Source organism: Sander lucioperca, chromosome 22 (genome assembly GCF_008315115.2).
Source record: "Sander lucioperca isolate FBNREF2018 chromosome 22, SLUC_FBN_1.2, whole genome shotgun sequence".
NCBI lineage: Eukaryota > Metazoa > Chordata > Actinopteri > Perciformes > Percidae > Sander > Sander lucioperca.
This window is the reverse complement of record NC_050194.1, coordinates 14,956,679-14,982,439: the sequence shown is the minus strand read 5'-3', so window position 1 is coordinate 14,982,439 and position 25,761 is coordinate 14,956,679. Positions and strand designations below refer to the sequence as shown.

Below are 25,761 nucleotides of genomic sequence, written 5' to 3'. Positions count from 1 at the left end.
TTATCTTATGAAAAAAACAGTAATAATAATAAAAACAGAAATAAAAAATGTTACACCAAACACCACCAAATTCAACAAAATATTGCACATTCGAATAATCGGGGTCTTTACGATTAGCTAATCGCATTCTTTCAAATCGCGATTTTGATAAATAGCATTATGTAGTATTATCTAACCACCCCTCTCTCCATACAAGGTTTCTGATGGATAAGGAGAACTTTGCTTCTCGTAATGAGGAATCCCAGATAAACCCGGAGGAGCTGCAGTACCCTCTCTCCTACTACTACATTGAGTCTTCTCACAACACCTATCTGACTGGACACCAGCTCAAAGGAGAGTCCTCTGTTGAGCTCTACAGTCAAGTAAGTGAGCCTTCCGCCTATTTGAGCCGTACTTAAAGGTTTTCTGGACCCATAACTCCTATTTTGCATGATCATGACATGATCATTGAATGTAATTTTTCACCAGGTGCTGCTGCAAGGCTGTAGGAGCGTCGAGTTGGACTGCTGGGATGGAGATGATGGCATGCCAGTTATTTATCATGGACACACGCTTACCACTAAAATACCCTTCAAGGTTAGAAATTACATTCAGAATAGAGATGTCCATTGATTGAAAAAAAAAAACAATCAATCACAGGCTCTTTTTGCTTTCTGCTTCATGTCAAATGTTACCACAACAGAGCCATATCGCCAAAACACAGTAGTACTGCTGTTTGATGCATTTATTTTGACAAAAGTAGAAAGGCAGAAATTCCGTTAGTTCCATCAACCAAACAAACATTTTAGAACACATATCAGCTGATCTCAGTTCAACAGCTGGTTGCTCTTAAAGGAAATATCAATACTATTTCTTTTATATAACTAATCAGAGCCCTCAAACACCTGTATGTTATTTGATGATAAATCTAAGTGCTGTTTGAGTAAATCTCATTAGTATTGGTTTCCATAGAGTTTAATTGTTTCATTCATATTTGATTTGGAGCGCTGTTTCTAAGAATGAAATCTCTCCCATGATCCTCCAGGATGTGGTGGAAGCAGTTAACCGGTCTGCATTTGTCAATTCGGACATGCCCGTCATCCTGTCCATAGAGAACCACTGCTCCCTTCCACAGCAGCGCAAGATGGCTGAAATCTTCAAGGTATGACGGCAGCTATGTCAGAAATTCAGACAATGCACAAATATAGATAGAACTTTTCTGTGTTAGTTTGTTTTTCGGATGATTAGTTACAGAGCAGTTTGTGTGTATGACGAACCAGTCAGATCAAATGTGGTGCTATTTTTCAGTCAAATTACAGATCCCATAATACAACCTTTTTAAGCATTTTAAAGTGGCCTCAAAATCCACACAAGTGGAGTTTCATTGGACTAACACTTTATAGATAGTTTTTGTAAGCACACACGCTATATTTTCAGGAATACCAAGCTTTATGTTGTTATGTATGTTAAAAAAGTACACCTACGCCTTCAAGTAGTCTAGTTTCTGGTACAACCACACTACAGTTGGGAATGTTTTCTTCAGTGGCACTTGTGTCAGCAGGTTGAGCAAGAGTAGAACTCCACTTATTCGTTTTCGATGCCCAGATTTTCTCAGCTGCTGTGGGCATTCGAACTGGCGATCTCTTTTCTAATCTTCAGGCTACAACTGTCCCTTTTTTATTGCTTTATTTTAAGTTGTCTACTCAAAGCCACACATATCTGGGTACGACAGATACATCATGGAATGTCATTGTGCTTTCATCTAACAAAACTTCCCAGCCTCCTATCCTCCCTGGAGACTAACTTCTGAGTGGCTTGATGAAAAAAAAAAATAATAATCTTTCATGTTGAGACAGCTCTACTGCCTCTGGCCAGCTTACGTCCCCATGGGCTTGTTTATTTGCAATGCTTTGCATTGATAAAAGAACTTTTACTTTCCTCTCCTCCTCTCACCTCACATTACATTCCGGTCTGTACCTGACATAATTGGACATCATTTGTTGACAGTCTGTATATCACGTTTCAATATTTATCCTGTAGACAGTGTTCGGGGAACGGCTTGTGACTCGCTTCCTCTTTGAAAGTGACTTCAGCGATGACCCTCACCTGCCGTCGCCACTGCAGCTGCGGGGGAGGATCCTCCTCAAGAACAAGAAGCTCAAAGCACACCAGGCGCCGGTGGACATACTCAAACAGAAGGTCAAAAAGGAAGAAAGACATCCTGTCCACACTTATATAAACATTTACATAATTTATATTTGTCAGGTAGCATTAGTGCATTCAATATTTAGCAGTGTTGATTAGAGTGCTGTCACATAAATAATGGATGCTAATGTGCTCAAATGTACACCTCATCACAACATTTTTACTCAGTTTACCTAGCACACATAATTTGCTTCAGTATATACACACTATAGATTCTCTGCAGATAAGAGCTTGTATATTTACAGGCAATGGGTAGAAATAGATCATATGTCAGATAAAGGATATCTTTGTATATATTAGGTCTTTATTTATTTTATTTTTTTTACATGCACTCACTTTTACAATATTTTAATCATTTTTACAGGCTCACCAGCTGGCCCACATGCAGGCCCAGGCTAGCAATGGGTCACCAGCGGTTACTTCGCCTGGAAACCACACCAATGAGGAAGAGGAAGAGGAAGAAGACGAGTATGACTACGACTATGAGTCTCTATCAGATGGTAAGGAGAACTGCAATGGGGTTTATGATCCCTGGAAACACATTTCAAGCACAAAACTACCACAAAAAATCAACTGAAGATTTCCATGGATTCTCTGGTTAAAATATCACATCAATTCTATTTATATTCTTATGTTGTACGCCTTAAATCAGTTTTTGTTCACACTTTTATTCTGTCTTTTTTTTTTTTTTTTTTCCAAACACTCAAGTCTCTCTTTACGTTATCATCTATTCTCACTCCCTTCCTTTCCTATTTTATCTTGCCTGTTTTTCCACGTAGCTGATGTCCTCACAGCCTCTACTGCCTCATATGGCCTTGAAGGTAAATGCACGGCTCTGATGCGCCTCTCTATGTACCAGTGTTTCCATCTAATTTTGTTTTGTGGTGGTAGCTGTTGGTCTTTCACTGATTCATTTTAGTTCTTGATCATCTTTGTAGATTAGTATCTTAAATGGCTTCTCCAAATGCTACATTTAGATTTTGACCCTGAAATTGGGTTTTAAGGGGAAATTATGGCTCCTTGTTGCAAATGTACTTGCTGTGGTTGTCTATCATTGCAGAATAACTATGGAGGAAACACTGGTATGTAGACGTGCACTTGTGATCTGCATCGTTGCCTGTAAACTGTAACAGCTGCTAGCTTTCTGCTTTTTGCGGACGTCAGGTTATTTTCTGATGCATTGTAGCATAGCCATCTATCGTTCATGGTAAGCTGCAGTTCAAATTTTAACCATTACATGTTATTATTATATCTGGAACCCAGTAAAAACTTCTTATTCTATCTAATCCATTTGATAGTAAAACATATTCTGGAAGTTGTGTTGTTTGACGGTTTGAGCTATAATTAATGTGTTAACAGTGAGGATGACCTCTGCTCAGTTACAAGACATCCTCCCTCATTCTTCAATGTAGCTCATAAAATAAGGACAACTATGTGTGTTCTTCAGTACAGACGTTAAGACTGCTCTACTTTGTAGTCACTATTATTCATAAAGCTTTTAGAATCACAATAGGGTGGCACCCAAGCAAATTTATTACTGCTAAATTGCTAACAATGGATGCTTCGCAACGTCAGGAGTGTTTGTTATGATGTACAGTTGTTTCATCACCACTATGTAAGTGCAGTTATGCAACATGCTTAACTACCGGCTTGCTCCAGCATTTCTTCTTGTGACTTTGTTAATATGCACTTTGTGTATCCATCATCCAAAATGACTTTTATTCTAAATCAAATTCTGTCATGAACACAATGTCTAGAGTAATCTGGATATTGTTTAAAAAAAAAAAAAAAAGTTATTGTGATGTGAGTTGTGTGTGTTTGTGTTTGGCCTGCTTGTTTTTTACAATATGTTTCTAATGCAAGCTACAGTATATCTGCCACAACCTTCAGGAATTATTTGGACAACTCTGCTGTATTAATGAAGTATAGAGTGGGGGCCAGGTGGGACCATACTTTCTAGCTTTAGACTGTCCTTGAAAGATATGTAATTAAAACATCAAAATTAGATTTAAAAAAAACAACAACACATTTTATTAATTTCAGTCAGTATTAGCATGATTTCTCTTTCACATCACCTCCCTCCCTCCCCCTTCTGTACTGTATTTGTCTGTGACCTCGCCAGTGGCTGGGCAGGCTCATCAGGGAAACAAAACAAAGCCATCTGGTTTCTCAGGCCCTACACTGCCCCCGCACTAAACAACTGACCAGGGGAAACTACCCTGTCCCGGTCGCAGTCCCAGGACTGCTCTCTCCTAATCCCTGCCCTCTGCTTGTCCCTGTCGGAAGAACTTACCGGTCAAAGACCTTTTAAAACCATTTCTCTCATATAAACCTCATAGAGTGGTTCTGTTTGGATACTTCCTTTTTTTCTCAGTAAAATATTAACCATTGCTCAGACAGCTAGCAAGATATGCTGTCTACATAAACTACACTCCACCCTCGACTGTCTCCATTTGACCCTACATGCTTCTACTTAACATCAGCTGGCCCAGTGAATACAAACACTTGAGCACCAAACTGCCAAGTTGCCACCTTCTCTTGTTCAACGGTAGCTCCTTCCAGTCACAGTCTGGCCCAACTCACCTCTCTGGCTACCGTCTACAGGGTGACATCCAGGGTCAACTCTGTTGCCAAACCTTTTTCAAAGGCCAATATTCCAAATGTCCGGAATTAAACAAGTTTTCTGTGATAAAACGCTTCTGCCTTTTAGAGCTGATATGTTTCTTTCTGTGTTTTTCGCTGCGATGAATGTGTAGGAGGAACAGGAGCAAAGGGAGTGACTCCCTACTGTTGCTCCTGTTTACAGTTGATAGACATTGCTTTGAATATCAATGAGGAGGGGCCTTTGTGCGCTTTTGCTTGGGAGCCTGCTGATGGGCTCTGCAAGTAGTCAGGGATATTGAAAACTGCTTTTCCCCTTATAATTATTCTGTAATTGTCCCCACCTGCAGTCATCTAAAATGCATAACTAATCTCTGAATGAAATGCAGAACCACTGTATATTATTATAATTAATTGTATGTGGATACATGCCAACAACATGTTTGTGATCTCATTCATCACATGTCACTATCCTGTCCATTAGACTGTGTAAGTTATCTATGCAGCAAACACCATGGTTGAATGCTGAAGCTAATGCAGAAGTACCTTTAAGCTACAGTTAAATCTATTTTCTGACTTTCTTGTAGTAACAAGAAAAAACTCTTTTGAAATACAAAGTCAGCATTTGTTTTTACAAGAAGTAAGATTCCCAAATGCTAAATTTACTTATTCTTAAATATATATCTGAAAGGTGATTTAACATACAGTATATCAACTGGGGCATCAACTCAAATGCATTTTTTATTCAGCAAATACATTTTAAATCAAGTCTGGATGTTTTGTCAGGCCAATTTTTGCCTCAACTATCCTGGATCAAATGTTTTCTATTCTGCTAATATACATTTCTTTTAATGGATTAGAGATGGTGTGCAGGAATTACATTTATTAAGAAAAGTCCATGTCCTTAAAAAGAGTTATGATTGGGGGCGGGCTTGCTTGATTGGCAGGTATCTTTCTTTCTTAACCTGTCACAATCAACCATCATGGTTGCATTTCTTTCAGTTTCCCCCAGGTTCTTCACTGTTTGCAGTTTGTATATGATCCAATGATACTTTTAATTTGCACTGCATATTCATCTGTTTGTTTTTGAAACTTGATTCACCCACGAAACATTCTCTGCCAGATCCATTCTGCTACACACACTACTCCTGAACACCTATTAACACCTGAGAGCTACTATAATTCATTGTTTTTCCTAAATAGATAACATCCTGGATGACAAGCCAGAGGGGAAGAGCTCAGCAGACAAAGAAGAGCAACCTGTTGATGAAATACCGAAGAGGATGAAGAAGTCTGATAGCACCACGCAGAGCAAAGGAAAGGTAGGGAACTACAGTATGACATATCCCGGAGAAGAAGCGCACTTCATAGCTACTAGGTGCCAGTGGGTAATTTGGCTGTTTGTATTCAAGCCACTGCTTATAATTTATTTATTTTGGTTAAACCATTTTGCTGGTAAAAACAGAAAGAGGATAAAGAAGAATATATATTCTTAGATTGAATTTGCTGATGATGTAAAACTATGAAATGTGGACAGCAATCTGGCATGGACCCTACTCTCTTCTGCCTGTGTATCTATGAAGTTCAGCTTTAGCTCCAATAGTACATCACGGTCTCTTTAAGTAAAATGTTTACCGTGTTGTCCGTGTCCTGTGTCTACCTGCACCTGTAGGTGTTCGACATGGAGCTGGGCGAGGAGTTTTACCTTCCTCAGAACAAGAAGGAGAGTCGACAGATTGCCCAGGAGCTGTCTGATCTCATCATCTACTGCCAGGCTGTGAAATTTCCTGGTAGAGAATATTTCATCATTCAGTCTCTTTGTCACACACATAGCTCTTTTTCTTTCTCACTGATTCAATGTGATTTATGCTCTGTCACAATCTTTCTTCCATCCCCACCTCTTTTACTTTTGACATGCTATCCTTTGCAATATCTCTTTTTTCCGTCTTGTCCCAGTCTAATCCACTCCCATGTTATATATAACAACCTTTCCCCATTTTTTTTTTTTTTTTCCTTCATTGCTAGACATTTAATATCCCAGTGTTACACTCCATTCCTCTCCCACACTGGACACCCACAGAGATGACGAATCCTTTTCGCCCCATGGGAAAGATATGGTTACTTCATTGTGTTGTCAGTCCCAGAGCAGCACAACAAACACCAGCGTTATTATATACCGTCCCTTTAAGGAAATGTTTTTGGGATGTCCTGGTGGCTGAGTATAGTTAGTACCCAAGCTTCGAATTTGATCGACTTTGATGGGCCTTTGTCACATGTCACTTCCCTGCTTCTTCCACTTTTAACTGTCTTGCTACAAGGTGATATGTCAACATTTTAAAATGGTTTCATTTTAAATGCATGACAATGCTCTCAGTTCAGCAGTTTAGGATGTTTGACTTTGCTTTCTGTACCCTCATAAAATTTATCGTATTTCCTCTTTATTGGGATCTATCTTCATTCCATGCTACCATTTATCTCAAATATTTCTTTTTGTGTAAATATCAACCTCTTATCTCCTCTTTCCTCCCTCAAGTGTCCTCTTCTCTGCTTGTCTCCTCTTTTCTTTACATGACATTTGCCCTTATAAACGTTCCTGTGTTTCCACTGGTATTTTATTTGTTTACTGTTTCCAATGACCTGAGATCTGAGAAAGAGAAGACGGGGCAAATAGCCCATTTCAGACAGCAGACTGGTTGTTACTCTCCGCTGTCTGAACTGGTTGCAGACATGCTATTTCTAAAAACTTGTCTACAAACATTTAAATCATCTTAATTTAGAAAATGCATTGCACATTTCTCATTTTAAATATTTTCAAGACAGCGTATTTGACACCAAATACGAAATAGCTCAAGATTAACAGTATTTTTGCATTAATATTCAGGTTCTAGGTTTTTGGGAACAACAATCTTTGACATTGGTCCAGTGTTAAATGTAAGTACATTGTTTATAAGTAAACAATGTAAGTTATTGGGCAATTGTGCACCTTCTAATTACGTTCACAAAAGAGCTTTTTTGCCATTGACAGGCTCAGATTAATATTCTAAGTGTCTGACAACATTATGGAAAGGATTTCTAAGAAGGTCAACCTATCTGTTAAAGAGTAAGATCAAGATAAACATAAAAACATCCAGGAAATTGCGTTCGCTAAAGCCACCAGACTCCATGTAAATATACAGTAATTTTAGCATTGTAAAAAATACACTTCATTCAAAGTTGACAATTACAAAATAAAACTATGAAAAGCTGTTTTGGTTTGTCTTTCCACTTTACCAACAATCACAACTCAAGTTATAGTTAAAATAAACACATAGTTTACCAATTTACATGTGAAAATAGGTTGGCTCTATACACGCGAAAAGTATTGTTTTTTTTAAAAGGGAGTCTGGTGGGTTTAGCGCTAGGGATCTCACAGCTGTTTCTGATTAAACAAAAAGGTCTTAAAGAGGTTTTAAAAGGCCTATCTCCGTAGGGATCCTTTCCATAATGTTGTCAGCATGTCAGTGGCAAAAACAGCAATTTTAGTGGACAAAATTGAAGATGAAAATTTTCCCCATAGGGTTACATTACAGCACGGTTGTTGTTCCCATCAGTCACTTACATACAGTGAGGAAAATAAGTATATGAACACCCTATTCCTGCTATTTTGCAAGTTCTCCCACTTAGAAATCATGGAGGGGTCTAAAATTGTCATCGTAGGTGCATGTCCACTGTGAGAGACATAATCTAAAAAAAAAACCTCCAGAAATCACAATGTATGATTTTTTAACTATTTATTTGTATGATACAGCTGCAAATAAGTATTTGAACACCTGTCTATCAGCTAGAATTCTGACCCTCAAAGACCTGTTAGTCTGCCTTTAAAATGTCCACCTCCACTCCATTTATTATCCTAAATTAGATGCACCTGTTTGAGGTCGTTAGCTGCATAAAGACACCTGTCCACCCCATACAATCAGTAAGAATCCAACTACTAACATGGCCAAGACCAAAGAGCTGTCCAAAGACACTAGAGACAAAATTGTACACCTCCACAAGGCTGGAAAGGGCTACGGGGAAATTGCCAAGCAGCTTGGTGAAAAAAGGTCCACTGTTGGAGCAATCATTAGAAAATGGAAGAAGCTAAACATGACAACATGTCAATCTCCCTTGGACTGGGGCTCCATGCAAGATCTCACCTCGTGGGGTCTCAATGATCCTAAGAAAGGTGAGAAATCAGCCCAGAACTACACGGGAGGAGCTGGTCAATGACCTGAAAAGAGCTGGGACCACCGTTTCCAAGGTTACTGTTGGTAATACACTAAGACGTCATGGTTTGAAATCATGCATGGCACGGAAGGTTCCCCTGCTTAAACCAGCACATGTCAAGGCCCGTCTTAAGTTTGCCAATGACCATTTGGATGATCCAGAGGAGTCATGGGAGAAAGTCATGTGGTCAGATGAGACCAAAATAGAACTTTTTGGTCATAATTCCACTAACCGTGTTTGGAGGAAGAAGAATGATGAGTACCATCCCAAGAACACCATCCCTACTGTGAAGCATGGGGGTGGTAGCATCATGCTTTGGGGGTGTTTTTCTGCACGTGGGACAGGGCGACTGCACTGTATTAAGGAGAGGATGACCGGGGCCATGTATTGCGAGATTTTGGGGAACAACTTCCTTCCCTCAGTTAGAGCATTGAAGATGGGTCGAGGCTGGGTCTTCCAACATGACAATGACCCGAAGCACACAGCCAGGATAACCAAGGAGTGGCTCTGTAAGAAGCATATCAAGGTTCTGGCGTGGCCTAGCCAGTCTCCAGACCTAAACCCAATAGAGAATCTTTGGAGGGAGCTCAAACTCCGTGTTTCTCAGCGACAGCCCAGACACCTGACTGATCTAGAGAAGATCTGTGTGGAGGAGTGGGCCAAAATCCCTCCTGCAGTGTGTGCAAACCTGGTGAAAAACTACCGGAAACGTTTGACCTCTGTAATTGCGAACAAAGGCTACTGTACCAAATATTAACATTGATTTTCTCAGGTGTTCAAATACTTATTTGCAGCTGTATCATACAAATAAATAGTTAAAAAATCATACATTGTGATTTCTGGATTTTTTTTTTTTAGATTGTCTCTCACAGTGGACATGCACCTACGATGACAATTTCAGACCCCTCCATGATTTCTAAGTGGGAGAACTTGCAAAATAGCAGGGTGTTCAAATACTTATTTTCCTCACTGTACATAAACATAGGAAAATAGTGTCCATGTTGAAAAAAAATGAAATTACCCTTTAATGACATTAGTCATAACAAACAAGACCTTTGCAAAGATTGGAAGCATCTATCTGCTTTTATGCTGCATTCTTCATGCTATCCCACAGATTTGATGATTTTATGGATTGATTTATAGAACAAAAATAAGCTTGTTTTAAAGGCAAAAACTATTAGCTCTAATCATATGTGCTCATTAAAGCAAATGCACTTGGAGTGATGCCTGGGAGGGAGAACACCAACTTCCTCAATATGATAAAAATTGACGGTATTTAGAGAAAATGAATGAGAATTTATGGAGGTTTCGAAACAAATTGTGAATACTGATGTACATGAAGTGTGGTGTCTCCAGTCTGGCTGTGTTGTTATTGACCACTTTCCTCTGTCTGCCTCTTGTGTGTGGGAACACAGGCCTGTCCACGCTGTCTCCAGCCGGCTCTGGCAGAGGGAAGGACCGGGGGAAATCCAGGAAGTCCATATTTGGCACAGCTCCCGCTCGCTGCAGCACAACAGGAGAGGTCGTGACCCAGAGCCGCACCCCTGGGAAAGGTACGCAGGGCTGGTGGTCGGGGTGGTAACTGTTAGTATGAGGCTGTGCATGTGGAAAAGGAAGATATATTAATGTATTTTTGTTCCATTTTTAGGTATTTCAGAGATATTTTGAAAATGGGTGTGACTAAATGTAAATAATTTGATTGTATAAGCAGCTGAACAGTCCCCACAGTGCAAAGCAGGCACCAAATATGCCATTATAGGTTAGAAGTGATAAATGAGGTTAGTTTCTTGTAAAACACAGCACCATAAGGAGTCAGAGTATCAAGAGTGTAGATTATTTAAGTAGATACAATTCTTGTGACAAACTGAAATACTGACATTGTTCTTCTGCAGTGCAGTAACGGAATCTTGATCTGTATTTCATCAGCGCTGCCTAGTTTCTCAGTTTGACTGTGGTTCACAGGCAATCAATGACTCCTCGGCTCTGATTGGTTGTTTTTCTTACGCCAGTAGGAGCACCAGGAGGAGGCAGAGGAATTTATGTAGTACTGTCAGGATATATTTATAGATATAGACAGTTTGAGCAAATATGACAGAAGGTTTTTTTTGTACGAAAGGTACCAACTGTAGCTTTAATAAGCAACAATGAAATTTAAAGGTTGGGGAAAAACATATTTAGATAATATTCATTAGGAGTTCTCTCACTCTCAAAAACTGTCATCAGATTGTAATTAACATATTGCTGAATCCTAATTGGTCCTAAGAGCAGTTCTAACTCTTCATGGAGGACCACATCGCTCAAAGTAAGAGGCTGAGTGAGCAAATTGGTTTTCAAGGCCTTTAAACGTATCTGTCCTCCCTCTAGGTGGTACAGAGCGGCTAAGCTGGGAGGAGCAGCAGACGTCTCCCATCCTCAACCCCCCCACCTCTCTCAGCGCCATCATCCGCACACCGAAGTGCTACCACATCTCTTCCGTCAACGAGAACGCCGCCAAGCGCCTGTGCCGGCGTTACTCTCAGAAGCTGATCCAGCACACCGTGTGCCAGCTGCTCAGGACGTACCCAGCAGCCACCAGGATCGACTCGACAAACCCCAACCCTCTGCTTTTCTGGCTGCACGGTATCCAGCTGGTGGCACTCAACTATCAGACTGATGGTGAGGAGAGATGCAGTTTTCTTTGTATGCAAAGGAACATCATTTCTAACTTAAACAGCAAGTTCAATGAATGTTTGTGTCACTCACAAGGAAACATTACCTCCGCTAAGGAGGTTAAGTTTTCGGTTTGTTTGTTGGTTTGTCTGTTTGTCAGCAGCATTACGAAAAAACTACTAGAATTTTCATGAAACTTTGTGGAAGTGTGTAGCATGGGCCAATGAAGAACCCATTAAATTGTGGAGCGGATACGAATATAGGGACGGATACACAAATTATTTTTCCCTTTACCTTAACATTGTGAGATAGGGCGTCTTGTGCTGGGTTCATTTGGTGTTGGAATAATCGAGAAAATGAATTCCCGACTGGGAGAATTCACACTGCATTAACATTGTGTGATAGGGCATGCCTTGTGGAGGTCTGCACTCTCCGAGTGCCCTTCTAGTTAATTAAGTAATTTATTGTATATATTTATTTCAGATGGTCCCAAATAGTAGTTAGTGGAAGAGAAAGGAGAGTGTATATTCTGTTCTACTCTGTCATCTTCCTCCTTTGTAATGCAATAGAAAACAACTTTAAGGCCTCCTCTTCATGATAATGTTAGCTTTTTACAACTTAGCACACCCTTGAAAATGGCTAATGGCTTTAATTCTAGATGATGATCATGATTATCAGATTCTAGATCCTCTTTTTAAGGGATTGTTGATCTCAAGGTGCTCCACTGCTTGTTTATTTCTGCTTTTCTTTTTTTCTGTCGAATTCTCTACTGTCTGTGTTCGCCATCTGAACTCTGACAGATTAAGTTATTTTCTCTAAAAGACATTAAAAATATTCTCTTGTCCTCCTCCGTCTTATTCTCTTTAGATCCTTGTCTCACTCCCTATCCCTTTTTTGCTCTTCCTTTAGTTCACTCCTCTCATGTTTTCTCTAACTCTCTCTAACGCAAATAATTCTTTCCCTTTGGAAAGTTTGAAAAGTTTATTTTTGGAAAACATGATCAACCTGTTGTGTGTGATAAGACCCCAACATGCAATCAGACATGCAAGTTTTGTTTATGGGACATTCTTTCAGTCTGGTTGATCTACATCAGAGCGAACAACCAAAAAGGAATAAACAGGAAAAATCGCTGCCGTTAACAATACCCAAACTGGATCATCTTTGTCTTTAATACCTCTTTTGCTAATTCCCTCAAGGTGGAGTTAAGGTTTTTCATTATTGCTTGTTAATATTATAACTTTTTTTATAACTAATCGTTTTGGTCTTAGCCGACTAAGATTTCTTTAGTTGATGAGTCATTTTTTCATTTTTTCTCATTTCCAAGAAACTTATGAGCACATTTCTGGTAAACACAAGATTTAAAGTGGTGCTTTTGCAGGATTAATTGTGGAGAAACTCAGTTTTACAGATGGTTCATTAACTACATTTATGTTGTGCTTTTCTAGTCTTAACCACCTCTCAAAGAGCACAGCTCTGTCGATTACATCAACTAATCGATTAATCGACAAAATCATATAAGTGTTAGTCGACTAAGAATTTATTTAGTCGAGGACAGCCCTAATTATAACCTCCCTCTTTTCTTTCCCTCCCAGACTTGCCCATGCAGTTAAACACAGCTCTGTTTGAGGCCAATGGCGGCTGTGGCTACGTCCTGAAGCCGGCGGTGCTGTGGGACCGTACCTGTCCGCTATATAAGCAGTTCTGTCCGATGGAGAGGGATGTGGAGAAAATGAGCCCCGCTGTCTATTCCCTCACTGTGAGTTAAGATGACATATGGAGAAGAATGGACGATCGATCAGGAAGACTACTTTATCCTTGATAGTTTGTTCTCTGTACTTTCATCTTTACTCCTTTTGTTTCACACCTTCAGCCTTCTGCCTATTGGTATTTTTTTTCACTTACCTCTTTTAAACTCTCAATTTCAGGAGTGCTGCATATTCATTTTCTTAAGTAACGAAGAAGAATCACAAAATAGCTATTTACATTTGGAAAGTGTTTCATTTGCAAATACTTTTTGATGCCTTTAAAAAAAAAGAAATCTAATTTTGATAAAAACTAAATGCATATTTTTAAAAAGTGTCCCAAATATTTGATATTTATTTGTACCCTGATTTATACAGCTTATAAAAGCTCTGCATTGCATTATCATTTTCTGTACATCATTTTGTCACTCATTGCACATTGTTTGTGGAAATGATCAATGAAGGCCCGAAGGTTATCACACAAAATCTGTTTTTTAAAGTTGTGTATGTACATTCATGTATGCACTGTACGTGTGTGCAAACTGTAGATTATCTTTGCATCGTCACTGAAAAAAGGAGAGAAATTACAGTCTCAGAAGCAGACTGTTTTAGAAGTGGAACAGGGAAAAGTTTATTTCATGTCATGACAAAGATATTGTTTGCATAAAAGTGAAACATAATGTAAGTAAAGATGATTATGTTCCGTGGCTGCCTTTGCTTTTTCTGAGAAAAACCAGCAGTATATAAACAAGAGGGATGATCTCACACTTATAAAACCTGTGTGTGTGTGTGTGTGTGTGTGTGTGTGTGTGTGTGTGTGAGTGACAGAGACAGACTTAAGATGAAATAGAGATTTGTTTGCACGTCCGAGTGACTTCACTCCTCTGGCCTGCTTTGGTTTTCATCAAATGAAATGAAAATAAAGAGGAAAGTGTAAAAAAGAATCTTAACGGCAAGTGTTGCTCATACATGGTGTGACTATCATTACTCATTAATCATCACACCTCTTTCAGATTGTGTCCGGTCAGAACGTTTGTCCCGGTAACACCGCTGGCAGCCCCTGCATTGAGGTGGATGTTCTGGGCATGTCCATCGACAGCTGCCACTTCCGCACCAAACCAATCCACCGCAACACCCTCAACCCCATGTGGAGTGAGCACTTCCAGTTCACCGTGCACTTTGAAGAGATGTGCTTCCTGCGCTTCGCCGTAGTGGAGAACAACAGTTCCCAGACTACCGCTCAGAGGACACTGCCTCTGAAGGCGTTAAAGCCAGGTAGGAATCTCAGACACAACAGATGTAACCGAGAGAAAGGATGCTTTCTGCAAAAGCACCTGTAAATATTAAATCATGTATAAATCAATTACAACGTCTGCAGTGAATATACAATTCAAAACAATTGAGGGCTGCGTCTTGACTTGTGTATGGCTAATGTGCCTTGTTATGTCCTGACTCAGCTAAATAAGCTAAATGTAAACAAAAAATTATATAAATTTACTCAACCTATTACAAGACACTTAACTGTTTTTTTGTTTTGTTTTTATCGGACCATTCAGTGTTATCAGTTTATGTGTAGTCAAAGTATATTTTCATGTGTGTTTCAGGTTACAGACATGTCCAGTTGAGGACACAACATAATGAATCTCTCGAAGTGTCAAGCCTGTTTATCTTCAGCCGCAGAATAGAGGACGGTCCCACAGGGGGCGCCACTCCCTCATCACTGGTAAGACTTGTCAGCTCTTCAAGTTCTGAGATGCAGGGGTTACATTTGATACTGGAGCTCCACTGTGCTTTAAAGGCTGTCGGATAAAGCAAAAATGTCATGACGATATGTTTTATAATAACCTGCTGCCTTGCACCTCTCCTGCTCTCCACACAGCTGTTCAGTTCAGAGGAGAAACGTGCCTCACGGCAGCACAGGGTTACGGTGTACGCAGCGCCTGGTCCTGAGCTCTTCACTGTGTTCTGTGTTACAGAACAGACGACCGCCAAACAGCTGCTGGACATGGTTAGTACTTTGGAAGCAAGGATTCATGATGCTTGGATAATGTGATTGCAGCCTGAGCAAAAGGCAGTCCCACACACTCACACAGTTTTTTGTCTCTCTCTTTTCATATGTGTCATATATTACGCAGGTTGCAGCATCTACAGGAAACCCGTCACAGTACTTCCTGTGCGAGGAGAAGGTTCCTCTGTTGAAGGAGCGCAGCGAGGTGAAGCGCTGTGCTCAGCATCGTCCTCTTGCGCCCGAGGAGGAGGTGATCAGACTGGTCTCCAGCTGGAACTCTGAGGAGGGATACGTGGGGAGGATCTGCCTCAAAACAAGAGAGGAGGTACATACAGAGACTAACTTACTGTAGTAGAAACATAAAGCTGATCTCAGAGTGGATATTATTAGCATCGAGGACCTGTGTCTTTATAAAAAAAAAAAAAAGGGAAGTTGCATTTTTCAATATATTTGTTGAATGATAAAAAAAAAACACTTTAATCGCAATGTATGAAGCACTTGATACACACTTTTTGTGACCCATCATGTAGACTAGGGCTCCCCCTTGTGTTTTTTATATATATATATATATATATATATATATAAGTAATGATGCATTGAATTAACAACCCTTGTGATACCTCACCCAGAGGCACTCTGCTATAGGAGGGAGAGTAGCTTAGTTTAATTAAACATTTTCTTGCATCAGACTGATCTGGTGCTGGTTTAAATCTGGGATCTGCATATATTTACTGTTACTGTGTGGCTTTATTCTTGCAGAACTTAAATGAGAAGAACTCGTTGCTGGAGGGAGAAGATGAGGTGACTGTGGGAGGTAGAGAAGGAGCAGGAGGAGGAGCAGAGGACGATATGTTCTTCGTCCAGGTCCATGAAGTTTCACCAGAACAGCCTCACACTGTGATCAAGGCCCCGCGCTACAGCACTGCTCAGGACATCATACAGCAGGTATGGAGAGTCCAGAACCTTTCTAAGCTTTGATTTGAAACTTTGCAAGATATGTATACCAACCTTAAAGTGGCTTGATTTGTTTCTCTGCTCAGACATTGTCAAAGGCCAAGTATTCCTGCAGTATCCTATCTAATCCTAATCCATGTGACTACGTCCTAATGGAGGAAGTGACCAAGGACGCCAGCTCTAAGAAATCCTCCACCGCTAAGCCCCTGCAGCGGCTACTGCTGGATCACGAGTGTGTCTACCAAGCTCAGAGCCGCTGGCGTGGCGCGGGAAAGTTCATTCTTAAACTCAAAGAGCAGGTAGCTCTAAACATGATGGCTGATTTCCAATGCTAAAGACTTATTCGATTTTTTTTATTTTACATGTGTTTTACTTTATGTTTATGTGCATTACATAACTCATTTGAGCATGTTTCGTCTTTGTATGTGCTTGCATGAACTGTTTCTCATGCTGCTCATTCACATCTCAATTAATCCATGTTGTTGTGTGCTCGTCGTTGTATTTTAACACCTGCATGATGGATTGTATGGGCTTTTTAACCTGTCGCTGCTTTCCTTGTTTGTTACCGCTTTTGTGCGCTTTGTTGCTCTGTGTTAAGTTTGATCTGCTCATCTTGTTCCAATGTTTTGTATGTTGTATTTCTGTCAGTATTTATTTATTTATTTTATTTATTAATCATCCTTTCACACTCGAGGTTATTTGCGCTGACATGTTTGTAAGTAAGATATTTAAATGAGCTGACTCGTTGAATAAAGGTTCAATTATCTTTTAATTAGTGTTTAGTTTCTTTCTTTTTTAAATAATGTAATTAAGACATGCTGTGTGAGGAAAAGGATATGACTAAAGGGATCAAGAAAACAATCATTTAATTCCTGAGTATGAAAAAGGAAGCAAGAGTGCACATTAAGGATGGAAAAAGTATGGAAGAAGAAAAACTGCCTGCACATTTCTGTATGTTCTTTCTGTATTTCAGTAACATAAATCTATTTCTGCTTCCAGGTGGTGCGGGAAGACAAAAAGAAAGTAATTTCCTTTGCCAGCGAGCTTAAGAAGCTGACCAGCCGCAGCCGCAGCATGACGACTGGCGGTGGAGTGGACGGTCCTGCCCAAAGTAAGGATGATAGAGCTGCATGCTGTGTGGCTCTGACAGAGCTCCAGGAGTGAGGCTCACACTCTGCCTGCTGTCTGTGCATGGAAAGGCAACAGAGGTACCGTATGTTGTCTCTAACACCTAACATCACAAAAAGGAGCAAAACATTTTAAGGTGCCACTCTGTTTAACTTTAACATTTTTACAATTTAAAATACATAATTCTAAAGTACATTGTGTGTTGCATTTCTCAATACAAAGTGGGCAAGGTATTGGGCAAGGTTCTGTATAGAATTGACATGGATTGTGACGTGTTTGGGATGTAAGTACAATGTAGAAAACTTTTTTACAATTTTTTGAATTGCTGGTAATGCATGAAACCCACTTTTCTTCTCACAACTTGAAAAAAATGATAGTCAAAGTCATTTTTTTCCTGTTTCAGGGTCTGAATTAGGTTCATGTAATGTAACATATGGTCTTTAGGTATTTTCTGAACCGTATGAACTTAATTCAGAATCCTTATTTAACCGTTTTTTATATTACCTGTTTATTCTAATAATATATTTTTTTTTAAATCTTGAAATCACAGATTCTAGGGAAAAGTGTAAATGAATGTGATGCAAAATGATTTAATATAACTGGACTTGTGTTTGTAGCAATGTTAGCGATGTACTTCAGAGTCCGTTATTATGAATTTTTTACATTATTATGTAATTACATTTCATTTCCAGCAATATTTCATCTGTTGTATGTAACAGATGGTCTCACTTGCAAAAAATCATTATGGTTGTGATGTTACTGACTGTTGTTTACCAGTTTGTCTTTAAACCATAATCTGTGATCCTCTGCAGGGTATCTGTCTGCAGGTCTGAAGGCATGGGTGGCAGAGGGCAGAGTGGGGGCAGGAAGGTTTCTTCAGGCCTCCTCCTCCTCCTTTAGGGGGCAACTTGAACCTGTCCACCTGCCCACCTCCCCTCTGACCCCTCCAGCCTGGACGCTTCACCTCCTCAGGAACTGGAAGATCCACAAATGAAGTCCAGAGAGAGAGACTTGGATTAACTACTTCTAAACTTGGAAGATTCTCCTTTCCCAAAAAAGGCGAGGTGTTTCAGCGAGGGTCGGATACGCTCCTCTCTAAATCCTGTCTAATCCTGCCTTGTGTTAGTTGAGCAAGTGGAGGAGAAGATTCAATGGGTTCGGTGACAGATCAGCCCCTTTGCTTGGTCAGAAATCCCACCCAGTGTCACTTGGAGCAGTGATGGTCATGTGGGGGCAGGTAGTTCTGGCTCTTCTTGGTTTCTTGGTTGTGGTGTGGCTCCACAGAGAGTCCGGAGTACCAGAGGCAGCTGCTGTTATTGAAGTCATCAGGTATGTGATCAAGGACATACAGTATTCCTTCTCTGACCAGTAAAAAGGAGCACTTTCCTGAGTCACATTTAAAGGATGAAAAGGTATGGGTGTCAGTTTTTTTTTTTTTTTAGCTCCCAAAAATTTGTACGTAAAGAATTACGTACAAATGGCCTCTGGATTGAATGAGTTTAGCGAACCACATTGAAAGAGTTATTTAAGTGTCCTAGCACGGGCTACAGTTTGCTATTGGATGACAATATCATGTATTTGGTTCAAAGTAAGTTTATAAAGTATTCCCCCTTTCTGGTATCACACAAAGGAAGCACAGAGCAGACAGAGGGAGATCTGCTTGTAAAAATAGAAGGAGAGATGTAGGAGAGTATGAGGGCTGTTGAGGTAACACAGTATTCTTCTCTTTCTCAGGTATGGGCTCTTTCTTTTCTGAGGGCATTGTGAACGAGGCTGACAAGCTGGCTTGTTTGGTTCTTTTCTTACTGTTTCAGTTTCACAGTACTGTAAGGGCACATTTTGGGCATCACTCACAGGAAGACAAATATTCAGATATTCTGTAATGAAAGCAATGCTTTAGGTGATTTTTTTGGACACTACTGTCGCTGCCCTGAAGGTGACCATGCATGAACAGTGTTTTAAGGCAGTGTAGCTGTGCAAGATTAACTTGTTGAGGGGCAAATGTGAAACAACTTCTTATCACTGTGGTGATAAAGGTATTACCCTTCAATGTTGCCTTAAAATGTTGCAACACTGCCTTTAACTTATAATTATAATAATAACTAATTTTGTAGCTGTATCTCTGAATGTCGATCTGTGGCTCGTTTCACGAAGTGTTTTAATTCTGTCATCATTGTCCACTAATAAGTATGTTGACAGGCATCTTATCATGCCAACCAAATAAATACATGTATACATTATTTCAAATAAAAATGATATATTTGTTGTAATGTTCATTGAGGAATTCTACTTGTAATTGGGGCAGGGTTTGAAATCTAAACACAAGTAGCCGTACAAGAAATTTAATTTAAGAAATTGTTTAAATTATGATTTAAATTCAGAATTATCTAATAGAATAAGTAATTAAGATTACAAATTTAACCAGACGTTTGATTCCAGGTTTTGGTCCTGGACAGTTTTAGAAAGTATTGAGGCTCATTACCCAGTCCTAATGCTAATAGTGCTAACAAGCCATCTTGACTAAATTGAGAAACACGTCACACACAATGTGACAAGGACTTAAGGAGGATTAAAATGCTAAAACTAATAATATTTCCTCCTTTAATTGAATAGAACAATGATGATGTTGGCACTAAGATGCTTTGGAGAAACAGCCCAGTGTTCTTCAGACCAGCATTTTGCACATTTTGCTTTTCCTTTTGCTGTCATCTTCATTTGTTTTTGTGTTACTGTCTGAAAATGACAGACAGACTTGATTGTTTTTTATTATGATCATCATATTTATTACTTTTAATAGCAGCCCAGTAGCGATACTACTATTATACTATACTATTTTTTTTTTTTAGATAATTTTTTGGGGAGCATTTTCGGCCTTTATTTTGACAGGATGATTAAAGACATGAAAGGAGGGAGAGAGAGGGGGAATGACATGCAGCAAAGGGCCGCAGGCCGGAGTCGACCCGAGCCCGCTGTGTCAAGGAGTAAACCTATATATATGGGCGCCTGCTCCACCAACCGAGCTATCCGGGTGCCCTAGTTTTAAGGAAAGCACAAGATAAATGTTTGGATTGTTTTTACTCTTTGTCAAACTGTAATCAGCATGTAGTCCGAGTCCAAACATGAAATTCCCCACTCAAAAACATTACCTAGCGACAGAATTAATTGCATTTAACTTTTCGTTTATTGGCCTAGATTTACTGGCCTTAGAGTTTGAATGCAGTATCTTTATAGATGACTAGTATTGATTGATTGTCAATAATGATGGTGGGCTTTTCTTTATTTTTGCTTACTGCTCATTTCAATTTCTTTCAGAATTTACTAAAATTTGATTGATTTGAGGCCACTTTTCCCCTTCTTTCTGTTTTGATGTGTAACATTTCCAGAATCTTGTTGTTTTTTTGGCATTTCACTTATTAATTTGTACATCTTGCCTATATTGTAGTAATGCAAAGATTTTTATATGTACACTAAAATGTTTTATGTCAGTTGGTCATGATTGGTGAAGTCAAGACAAGAAAGGACCTAAAAGACCTCCCAAACATTGTAGAGACAAAATGACAACTTCATTTCCTATATTAAATCTAAAGAAAATCTGTTTTTAACTAAAATCTATTTGGGGTTAAGAATAAATTATAAAGAAGTAATTTTGGCCATTTTCTTTAACCCACATTCCAACAAAAAACTTGTAATTTCAAAGAAACTTTCTAAAACCATATACACCAAGTTATTGTTATTTGAAATGTTTGCTTTAACTTATCGGCCACACTACACATAAATAATTTGTGTCACTTTACTTTCATTTGTCTTTAAGTAAGACTTTGCTCAGTGCCAAGTGATAATGTTCATGTAATCCAAACAACCACAACTCTAAACAGGTGATTTCTTACAACTACCATGCTGGATAAAAGTGATATCAGCTGATATACATATGTGAAATCCACACCGACTTTAAACAGAAAGGGACATTTTCTGTTCAATTGTAAATCTGTCGTCAGTGAGGCAGATCTGTGTTCATTGTTTTCGGTCTTTCTAACTTGTAAACCTCATTTCTGAATGTAACATTTCTTAACATGTTGAAACTGAGACAAATGTGTGTTTATGTTATTTATTTTAATGTGAAGCCCTGGTTGGCAATAATCTGTTGTTTATGTATGATTTCATGTAAGTAGTTTTAAGATGTTTTTATTTATTTCAATATGTGAGAGGATAAACTCTCTACTGCCCTAACTTTACTCAAACTTATTTAGAGACCTAAATAAATATTTTACTTTGTGTAAAATATCCCATATAGTATTCATTTCTCTGGCATGTTATTCTGCAGTTACACAGCAGCATCGTTTTTCTGACATGTGGACAAAAGATGACAATTTGAAACTTTGTCCAATCTCTTATTTTTTAAGATTTTGGTGCATTTGTTACATCCGCTGAATATTATATGTGTTTGCTGACTGTGGGCTGTGTTTCATCTTTAGCACTCTTGTTTCCGTAAGATGTGCAGTATACCCTTTACATCCACTATCTGTGTTATGATGTGGCTGTCAAGTGAACAATTGTCTTTTTACTTGAATTTTGAAATGGATGAGAATTGGTGGATTTGTCATATAGAAGGATCACAATAAAAGATTAAAATACTTAGTGTTGTGTGTGTGTATATGTCTATGTGAGCTCAACTTTATTTCATAATGAGTGGAGTGTAGCACAGTAGAGAAAGATGCTTTTAAACCATAATGTTAGGTTGTTATGGTCCAAATCTAAGACCACAGCAAATATGGAAGGCACACATAAGGAATTAAGAAAAATGAATTTTATTTACATACAACCCAATACAAGATACTATACTATGACGTTTTAACGACTTTTTCGACATAGTATAAAATGACTTCAACATACTATACTGTGACTTTTTATGCCTTTTTTAGACATACTTTACTATGGCTTTATTCGACATACTATACTATGACTTTTTTGGACATACTATTTACTATGACTTTTTTTTATTCTTACAAAATACTATACCATGACTTTTTTGTTCGTTTTTTTGACATACTATGACTTTTTAATATCTTTTTTATGACATACAATACTGTGACGTTTTTTATGACATGCTATTGTTATGGTCTGACTCTAAGACCATAACAAATATGCTAAGCAAACAAGGAATTAATTCAGAGAAAGGAATTACATTAAAAGAGGTTAAAGTAATTAAAAAAAAAAAAAAACTAGACTGGCAGGGAAGCATACTGTCGGGTTAATTAAGGTAATACTAAATAAACTATATAGTAAATCAAAAGTCCAACATAGCAAATATGGTCCCAGGAGAGCGGGCCCACAGACAACTTGGATGGGGTGGGTTTTGTAGCCTGGAGACAGTTGCCAGATGCCTCCAATTCCTCAATGGTCGTCAGCTCCAACCAACCAGGAACCAGCTACACTGAAAGACAACACACACAAGCCCTGGCAGAGTCCCTGGGGCCATCACACTACACTATGACTTGTATTTACGACATGCTATACTATGACTTTTTTGACATGCTATACTTTGACATTTTTATACTTTTTTTGACATGTTATACTTACTTTTTTCGACAGACTATACTATGACTTTATCGACACACTATACCATGACGTTTTTTTTACTTTTTTCGACATACTATACTATGACTTTTTTTTAAACTTTTTTCGCCATACTATACCATCACTTTTTTTCAACATACTATACTATGACTTCTTTGACTTTTTTCGACAAACTATTCTGTTTTTTTACTTTTTTTGACTTACTATACTATGACTTATCAAAGTACTACACTGACTTTTTTCGACATACAGTACTATACTATGACTTTCTCAACATACTATATATAGACTTTTTTTCAACATACTATACTATAACTATTTTCAACATACTATACTATGACTATTTTCAACATACTATACTATGACTTTCTCAACATACTATATGATGACTTTTCACAATATGCTATACTCTGACTTTATATGACTTTATTCAACATACTATACTATGAATTTTGTAAAAGTTTTTTTATGACATGCTATTTTTATGGTCCAACTCTAAGACGACAGCAAATATATGAAACACACACAAGGAATTAATCCAGAGATAGGAATTTTATTTAACAGAGGTTGAATTAATTTAAAGAATGTAAGAAATATGAACTCTAACAAATGACACTGGCATGGAACATACTGTCATGTTAAGTAAGGTAATATTTAATAAAGTATATGGTAAATAAAAAGTTCAACATAGCAAAAGTGGTCCCAGGAGAGAGAGGGCCCACAAACAACTTGGATGGGGTGGGTTTTGTAGCCTGGAGACAGTTGCCAGATGCCTCCAATTCCTCAATGGTCTTCAGCTCCAACCAACCAGGAACCAGCTACACTGAAAGACAACACACACGACGGAACGTTTTTTTACTTTTCTCAACATACTATGCTAAGACGTTTTTCGATATATACTATGACTTTTTTCGACATGCTATACTATGACTTTTTTCGACATAATATACAATGACGTTTTTCGACATGCTATACCATGACTTTTTTTGACTTATTATACTATGACTTTTTTCGACTTGCTATACTATGACGTTTTTTTACTTTTCTCAACATACTATGCTATGACATTTTTTGACAAATTTTTGTAGCTCAGTCTGTAAGAAGACAGGTTTGGGGTTTCAAGGTTGGGAGTTTCATTCCTGTCAGGAGCTAAGATTATATTTATTTCCGACATACGATACTATGACTTTTTTATGATTTTTTTCAACACACTATACAATGACTTTATATGACTTTTTCGAAATACTATACTATGACTTTTTTGACATACTGATGATTGGTTGTTATGATTATGATTTTTTTAATGGTTTTTTTCTGACATACTATACTACGACTATATTATGACTTTTTTTGACATAGTATACTCTGACATTTGTTATAGCTCAATCTGTAAGAAGACAGGTTTGTGAGTCTATGGTTGGGTGTTTGATTCCTATCAGAAGCTAAAATCAAATTGCTTTTCGACAAACTTTACTATGACATTTTTTTATGACTTTTTTCGACATACTATACTATGACTTTTTTCGACATACTATATTATGAATTTGTTCGACATACTATACTATGACGTTTTATGATTTTTTTCGACATAGTATACTATGACTTTTTGATGACTTTTTTCGACATACTATATGACTTTTTTCGACATACTATACTATGACTTTTTATGACATTTTTCGACATTCTATACTATGACTTTTTTCGACATACTATACTATGACTTTTTGATTACTTTTTTTGGCATACTATACTATGAGTTTTTATGAGTTTTTTCAACATACTATGCTATGACTATACTGTGATTTTTTTCGACATGCTATACTACGACTTTTTTCGACTTACTATACTACGACTTTTTTCAACTTTTCTCAACATACTATGCTATGACGTTTTTCGACATACTATTGTATGACTTCTTACAGCATGGTATACTACACAAATTGTTATAGCTCAGGTTTGGGGATGCAAGGTTGGGGTTTGATTCTTATCATGAGCTAAGACTATATTTCTTTCTGACATACGATACTATGACTTTTTTTTATGATTTTTTCCAACACACTATACAATGACTTTTTATGACTTTTTTGACATACTATACTATGATTTCTTCACGTTTCTTTTCTTACATACTATAATACGACTATATTATGACTTTTTTGACACATGGTACTGTGGCAATTGGTATAGCTCAGTCTGTAAGAAGACATGTTTGGGAGCCCAAGGTTGGGAGTTTAATTCCCATCTGAAGCTAAAATGAAATTTTTTTTTTTTTTTTATGACTTTTTTCGACATACTATACTATGACTATTTATGACTTTTTTTCGACATACTATACTATGACTTTTCATGAGTTGTTTTGACATACTATACTATGACTTTTTATGATTTTTTTCTTACATACTATACTATGACTTTATTATGACTTTTTTCTACACACTATATTATGACTTTTTTCGACATAGTATACTATGGCAAATGTTATAGCTCAGTCTGTAAGAAGACAGGTTTGGGAGGTTGTGTTTGGGTGTTTGATTCCCATCAGAAGCTAAAATTAAATTGCTTTTTGACAAACTTTACTATGACATTTTTTTATGACTTTTTTCAACATACTATATGACTTTTTGCAACATACTATACTATGACTTTTTAGACATTTTTTGACATGCTATACTATGA

General features: G+C 38.0%; 1 protein-coding gene across 10 annotated transcripts in view; it reads left to right on the top strand.

Annotated features, from left to right (window-relative positions):
* The window catches only part of plce1 (phospholipase C, epsilon 1), an 86,546-nt gene extending 67,984 nt beyond the window's left edge, over positions 1-18,562 (top strand). For 3 of the 10 annotated variants that reach the window (XM_035997359.1, XM_031315506.2, XM_031315509.2), the window contains 19 exons: positions 197-362; positions 469-576; positions 1,025-1,141; positions 2,020-2,178; positions 2,549-2,684; positions 2,964-3,005; positions 5,989-6,107; positions 6,458-6,575; positions 10,446-10,583; positions 11,395-11,685; positions 13,272-13,435; positions 14,435-14,696; positions 15,026-15,144; positions 15,301-15,429; positions 15,557-15,754; positions 16,189-16,374; positions 16,470-16,682; positions 17,383-17,494; positions 18,324-18,505. In XM_035997359.1, coding sequence (XP_035853252.1) covers positions 197-362; positions 469-576; positions 1,025-1,141; positions 2,020-2,178; positions 2,549-2,684; positions 2,964-3,005; positions 5,989-6,107; positions 6,458-6,575; positions 10,446-10,583; positions 11,395-11,685; positions 13,272-13,435; positions 14,435-14,696; positions 15,026-15,144; positions 15,301-15,429; positions 15,557-15,754; positions 16,189-16,374; positions 16,470-16,682; positions 17,383-17,494; positions 18,324-18,505 — 2,959 coding nt within the window. Of the gene's footprint in view, positions 1-196; positions 363-468; positions 577-1,024; positions 1,142-2,019; positions 2,179-2,548; positions 2,685-2,963; positions 3,006-5,988; positions 6,108-6,457; positions 6,576-10,445; positions 10,584-11,394; positions 11,686-13,271; positions 13,436-14,434; positions 14,697-15,025; positions 15,145-15,300; positions 15,430-15,556; positions 15,755-16,188; positions 16,375-16,469; positions 16,683-17,382; positions 17,592-18,323 lie in introns of all 10 variants that reach the window. The other 7 variants (XM_031315512.2, XM_035997358.1, XM_031315515.2 and 4 more) reach the window with 4 other exon arrangements.
* The last annotated feature ends 7,199 nt before the right edge of the window (positions 18,563-25,761 follow it).